This window comes from Arvicanthis niloticus, chromosome 12, assembly GCF_011762505.2.
Source record: "Arvicanthis niloticus isolate mArvNil1 chromosome 12, mArvNil1.pat.X, whole genome shotgun sequence".
In the NCBI taxonomy this organism is placed as follows: Eukaryota; Metazoa; Chordata; class Mammalia; order Rodentia; family Muridae; genus Arvicanthis; species Arvicanthis niloticus.
This window is the reverse complement of record NC_047669.1, coordinates 13926763-13934039: the sequence shown is the minus strand read 5'-3', so window position 1 is coordinate 13934039 and position 7277 is coordinate 13926763. Positions and strand designations below refer to the sequence as shown.

The window sequence follows — 7277 nt, the reverse complement described above, 5'->3', positions numbered from 1 at the left end:
TTTTTTTTCTAATCTCACACAGAATCACCCTGTGACTTAAGTTTCCCTGTTCTGGACTCGTGTTCATGGGAAGAGGCTCAGCTCTCTTCTCAGCTCTATAGAATAAGCAGGTATGGAATAAGTATCAAGAATATTGAGACTGTCTGATTCCATAAAGTCCATTCTTTCCTGAGTCTTCCCCTTTTTCGTGTTGATTTTTAGTTTTATATTGTTTCTCTTTTTAAAATGACAGTAGCTCAGTGTTGTGTGTCCAAAGAGATAAACGGTGAGATGAACAAACTCACAGAAGCAGTGGCTCCAAGAAACCTATGATTGACCTCTCAGTTCACCAATTTTTCATTATCTGTGGAATATTTCTACAGCCCTACTCTTTGGGCTGCTTGCCAAGAGCAAAGAAGAAATACAGTGATGTTTTTGACAATAAACATAGCTCATCTTTGAGAGCTTTTCCAAAGATCACCCCTTCTCAAGGTTTTGTTTGTGGCCCTTCATGAGGAGAAGTCTTATTTATTGGACACACAGGCAGACCAGTCTGATGCCAGGGCAAGCAAGGTCACATCTCTTGTTTTTAATTTCATAAACGTGTGAGGAAGGAGTCCAGTCAAGCCTTCTAACCATCCTTCCTGTGTTTAAACCAGTTCCGGTGGCTCACTTTCCTCCATACCCACCTGATTCCCTGTGGTTACAGTTTTAAGAGTCATCTGATCTCTTTAAATACTTTATAATGAATGGAATATGCGGTGCGCCAAAACTGAACAATCAGGTGGTAGGGAGTGTGGATTTAATTTAGGACTCGGAGAACTAGGGCTCTTTGAAACTATGTTCATAAAACAAACAAGAATAATCAAATTTAAGAAGGTTGGGGAGCAGTGCATTATTATTAGGTTACAAAACCAATACACGGGAGCACCCTTCACCTTTGTGTGCTTCCTGCAGCTCCAGGATACTCTACTACAGAAGGAGGAAGAACTTGCTAGGCTACACGAAGAGAATAATCACCTCAGACAATACCTAAATTCTACTTTGGTGAAACGTCTAGAAGAGAAGGCCAAGGTATGTAATTATCTGTTTTACAAGTTCAAGGCAGTGAGTTGACAGAAGAAATCACTACATAACACACCACGATGTGAAGTTTACTTGAGCCAAGGCGTCCTGATTGGACTTAATAGAATCATTATCCTTCACAAAACAATATGGCTTCAACAGGATATTTATATATCATTTCCCAGAAGTTTCTGGTTTCAGATTTTAGCTAGGTGTCACTAAGGAAGTTGTTTAAGGACAAAAGTTAATCATAGGAATTTATGACTATGGTGTTTCTAAAGTGTGGAATATTGGAGTAGAAATCAATGGAAAAAAATATCAGTAGTTCTAAGAATGTGCTAGATGTTATCTAAAGTTCTTCCTTAGGGCCTGTCTTTGGGTTTTATTGGTATGAAGAGACACCCATGGCCATGGCAACTTTTATTAGGAAAAAACATTTAACTCGATCTGTCTTGCAGTTCAGAGATTTAGTCCATTGTCATGACAGGGAATATTGCAGCACACAGCCAGATGTGCTGCTGGAGAGGTAGCTGAGAATTCTACATCTGCATTTCAAGGCTGCAGGAAGAGATGCCACTCCAGGCCTAGCTTAAGAATCAGAGACCTCAAAGCCCACCTGCACAGTAACACACTTCCTCCAACAAGGCTATCCCTGCTTCAACAGCTTCCTAATAGTGGCACTCCCTATAGGCCAACCATTCAAATTCATGAGTCATGAGTTGTAGGGGTAATTCTTATTCAAACCAGTACAGGGCCTTTGTTGTCTTAGTTTGTAAATAGATGGGCTAGAGCCCTGATGGGATGCTCTCTAAGGTTTGTAGACAGTTAAGTAAGTAAAGCATTTTCATGCATCCATGAAGAACTGGGTTTGGATCCTTAAAGCCTTCAATAGCATCTGCCAATCTCAGTAGAATACAGTAGATACATGCATCCCATTGGCAGCTAGACTAGGAAGATCTGTGAAGGAACTCTGCCTGAAAATAGAAGGTGGAGAATGATAGAGAAAGACACCCAACTCAACCTCTGGTCTATACACACACACACACACACACACAACACACACACACACACACACACACACACACCAGACTCTCTCCACTGGTGGTTAGGTTATGCAAGCATTCTTTCTTCCCATTTTTCTTGCACTTCAAAGTGAACTACTTTAACTCAAGGTTAAATAGCTCACCTGCAAGCTTTTGTTTATTCCCTTTCATTTCACATTTCATTTTTGTGTTCCCTCACTCTCATTACTGTGTTTATCAGTTTAATCTTATTTATAGATAAACTATGACATTAATTTCAATTTGATGCACCACTTTTTTTTTTCAGTTCAAAGAGTTACTAAATCTGATTCCTTTGCAATCTAGTTAGCTTTGACGAAAAACACATTTTACAGTTGCTACTATGAAATACTAATACCAGTTATCAATCTGTAAAAAGTATTTTATAAAATCATTGAAGTGATGTTATTTTTAACTGTTGATATCAGGTTTCTAAATTTACAATAATGTAAACACATTACATAGGAGTGTTTTGAAAGTTAAAACAATAAAAGTAAGAGGTAGTTTACAGTGTTTAAATAAGAGGTTCTGTCTAGATTCAGATGAATGAGATTTAAATCTAGTCTAAGACTATGTCTTAATTTATTTATTAATGACTTTAATAGCATCTGTGTTATGTTAGAATCACAGCTCTCATCCAGACAGACAACACAGACCATCCAGGCCAATGCAGTTCCACGTGGCAGAGGTTTATTGGGGAGGAGGGGATTGCAGGGGGGCCATTGAAGACATTGGAAGAGAGAAAGAAGAGAAAAAAGGAGCAAAGATCAGGAAGGGTCTGCCTCTTATTTAAGCTTGAAGGTGACAGAGGGAAGTGGACTCTGGGAATGTATGCAATTGCCATGGCAACAGATGCATGGGTCCCTGTTGCCTATGGGTGATGTCAGTGGGAGGCCAAGTCAGTTCCTGATACTTACAATCTGCATGCTATTAAAAACATGTAATCAATGGTTTATAAATGATATTTCTATTTTATTTACTTATAAATAAGTTTAATAATAACAGCTAATGTTGACATCAGCTTTTCCTTCTCTTAGTTGAAACCTTACAGATGTCATCTGCTTCCTTCAATTTTTTAAAAACTGAGTAAAGAATGTGAATTAAAGTAACAACTTATTAAGAATATTTATGCAACAAACAGTAGCTAATTGATTAGTTTTACTTGTGTGGAAACACACAAGACATTTAGGGTTTTTTTTTTTTTTTCCCTAAGCAATTGGGCAAACAGTAAAAATCTGAAGGAAGTATAATTTTCAAATATTGCTTTTCCAGAAATTGTTGTCATCAGATGAGTTTTCCAAAGTGTTTGGAAAACTCAGAAAAGAGAAGAGGAAACCCAAAGAACACAGACACCCGCCTGGTGAGATTCCCCAGTCCAAAACTGCCAAGAGAAACCTCTCCACAGAGTTTTCTAACTGTGAGGAACAACCTGGGCCCCATGTGGACCCTTGGGTTCTTCAAACCCTTGGGTTTGAAAGACCTCAATACCATTGATGACACTCTACCAGCTAACTACAGTGCCACCACCGCCTCTCATCCCAGAACAGTTCCCAGTACATTCTCCCAGTTTGTCCACCATGCAGTTGGCTATGCAAATGTCCCCAGAGATCTACACCTTGACTATGTAAGTCAGAAAACTCATGCCTCACACGCCACTGCCATCCACCAGGAAGATTGTTGCAGTTTTTCTCAGCTTTCTAATCCTCCAGTGAGGGGGCAGACTCTTCCTCACCACACTGCAGATGTGTCACCCAACAAGACAGAGGTGGCCTTTTCTACATCTTTGAGTCCTCACTGCAATGTGAAAACTCATTCCTTCCACCAGGGACAAGCCTTTGTGCTTCGAGATGAGGAAGGGGGCTGGAAGTTTACCTGGGTCCCTAAGCAGACCTAGTGACTCCCTTCTTGTATCACAGAGTACTTCCAGGACCTCTGTCTACAAAGACCTCTTGCAAATGGACTTGATCACCACCAAGAACAAAGCAGCTCTTGCCTGTCTTTTGCCACTGCCAGTGTTGCTTTAGGTTAAACATGTAAACATGTAGGGTATGGCTGTCAATAAACCACCCTGGTGGGGATCTGCTCTTCCTTTACTCATATTTGACCTAGTTATATGTTCATTCTTGCAGTTGGCTTTCTCTCATTGACTGAGGCCTGGAAATATATTTTCTAAATACCTGTATAGTTTATTTTAAGACAAAACTCTTTTTTTTTCCAAATATGGCCAGTTTAACAACATATTATTTTTGGTGAAATTGTCTAAACATGGTTTCTATTCCTCCTCTGCTTGTCTTTGTTTCTGAAGACTGCCTTTAGAATGACTCCCAATTTTATTTTACATACTTAATAGTGGATGTTCACAGATGAGGGTACTACCCTTTGGCACTACTGAAAACACAGTGTCATTATGAATAACATTCTGCCCATGGAAGAGCAAATAATTAAATGTCCCATGGTGATGCTGTCAAAGTGTCTCTTAGAGAAAGAGAACCTCACTGGTAAGCAATACCAATGACAAATTATACCAGTCGAAAGAACTACATCTACTTTAACATGTCATGTGGTATATTAATCTCTATTGGCACCTGACATTCCTTTGAGCAGTATGGTACAATTTTTTTTAAGGGATTTTAATTTAAAAAAAAAAAAAAGGCAAGGTTTCCTAGACTACACAGAGCTGGACAATCATTTCACTGGAACTGTAGTCTTGCTTACTTTTGATGTTGTCTTATCCTTGTTCACCCTTCATTCAGCAATTCCATCATAATATTTATAGAATACTTAGTATCCATCTTGGACAAAGTATGGTGATATATGTCCCAAGATCTATACCAATGTGCAAGGTAACCTTGAGAAAACTATTTGATGTGCGAAGGTCCAGTTTTCATGATTCTAGAATATAGGCATCAGGTTAGAAAACCACTAGCATCCTGAGCAGAGTGTGGCTCCCATCAGCGTTAATCCAAAACAACATCCCAGAAAATTCTGCCGCTTAGTTTTTGATAAGTGATGCAGATATTATGTAGGATAAACCTTATATATAATCAAAACAAGGAAAAAAAACTATAAGCAATATTTACGTAGCATCACAAGTTCTACTCTAGTCATGATATTCTTTAGCATAAGCCAGTTTTATGTGTTAGTGTAGTCTAGTGGAAGTGTCATTTGCGTCTACCAATAGATACTTAATAATTTTCAAACTGTGCATAGCTTGAATCCAAATCCTAACATCAAGAATTCATTTCTTTCTAGATTAAAGAAATGTTCCCACGTTTCTTTCCTTTTTACACAATTTTTTTTTTTCCCAGAATTAAGCATGTATCATGGTCTCCCACCTGGACTGTCTGTACATAGTCCATTGCTATTTCTCATTCTCTCATTCCTTCCCAATCTGTCACTTCACTGAAAGCATGTCTGAAATGTGTACTGCCTGTAATTTTTTGTAAGAAAGATGTTCTTTTGGTTTTTGCTCTTTGTTCTGTTTTAGTTCGATCACACAAAGCAAAGAATCTGTGTTATAATTTCTATGGCTAATCAGTTTTGTTTACTATCATCGAATGCTCTGCTATTTGCTGGGGTGTATTCATAACTTATGAAGCAATAGAACTTTTAAAAGCTTTCTTTTCAAAGGAGTGCCTTTTACATTTTAGTATCGACATCCCTGGTGGGTGACATCAATCTCATTTTAGAATAACAAAGTGGACATTAGAATTAATTGTATGTTACTCTGCTAGGAATTGAGTAAAAACACAATTATTTTGAAAGTCGAATAAAGAGAAAACCAAATTAGCTAAAAGGTATTTGTGTTGCATTGTTTAAGCACTGTATTGTGTGATGTATGCCATGAAGAAATACTCAAGTTCAGCATATTGTGTTGGGGAACAAAGAACAGCCACATTCATATCACAGCTTTTGAGATCACTTCAAATCAACCTGGTCTCACCCTGCTGTATAGACATTACATCCCATTGATAACTTGTTTAGATTTATAATATGAAAGGTGGTAACAGAGGAATTACCACATATTTTTGCAATTATCAATTATATCTTGACATTTCTGATATTTATTTGAGGTATATATAGACTATCATTTTGTTGATGTGTAAGAAATTTGAAATATCATTATGTGAGTACATGTTCTGACTTTTATGGGTTGATCTTATCTCTCCAGCAATTCACTTACTATTTTACAAGATAAATGATTTCCACCAATAGGTATTGCTCCCTCTGGGTTGTAACCATAATCTTCTTTATTTGCACTAATTTTGTTACATGTTTATAGCTGGATTAGTATCATTGGCAGTTAGAGTTACTGATTATTTCCTCTTGCCAAGTAAATAAATGAGGTTTTTGAACAATGTGGCCTAAAAACAGTTGAATGCATGATGGATACAACTGCCTTGAGCCTAACCTCACATGAGTATTTGAATCTAATGTTGATTTTTAATCATATTATATTAATAATATTATATTAACCATCTGAAAGTTTTATACAGTGTGTTTTGATGACAATTCCTCTAGCTCCCCCCACCCCCCAAGCCTTAACTACACACACACACACCCATCAACTTTGTTTTGGGTTATTTATAAATAAACCTGATAGGTTTAGTTCTTAAAATCTATGGCATAAGTATGTTTTTAAGTATGTTTTAGATCGTTATTTTGTTAGATGAACATAAGCATTTAGTTTTAATTCTTACAAAAAATATCTACAAATATCCAGTACAATTTACAATGCTATGATTTATTTTTGATTGGAACTATTTCTAATTATATAAGTCAACTTTGTAATCAACCTATGACTAATAAATGACAAAAATTATTTTATTGCCCTTTGACTCTTATTTTAGAAATGGTTTCTAGTGGATGGAACAATGTACTAAGAAAGAGATTTTTATACCTATTTCTGCTATAAATTTTACATCATAAAATACATTTTCCTTTCCAAATCAGTTTTTAAAAAGCACAATTATTTACAATGGAAAAACTCTTTAATAGATATAACCTGTGACTGGTTCATATTTTAATTAAAGTAGCTGCAAATGAGAAACACAACTTGCACGTATTTCATCCAAGCAGAGAAACTACTGGCTCTCAAGTAGGGTTGTCTGTTCCAATGTGAACTAATCCTTTGAACAAAGTTGTGGTCAGAGGAATCTTGTTTGGGATCTC

General features: G+C 36.9%; 1 protein-coding gene across 1 annotated transcript in view; it reads left to right on the top strand.

The window, feature by feature from the left end:
• Positions 1-6927, top strand: part of Gmnc (geminin coiled-coil domain containing) — an 8860-nt gene extending 1933 nt beyond the window's left edge. The window contains 4 exon segments of the mRNA XM_076911167.1: positions 23-107; positions 933-1053; positions 3378-3569; positions 3571-6927. Of these exon segments, the coding sequence (XP_076767282.1) occupies positions 23-107; positions 933-1053; positions 3378-3569; positions 3571-3999 (827 nt within the window). The 3' untranslated portion in view covers positions 4000-6927.
• Positions 6928-7277: the final 350 nt, after the last annotated feature.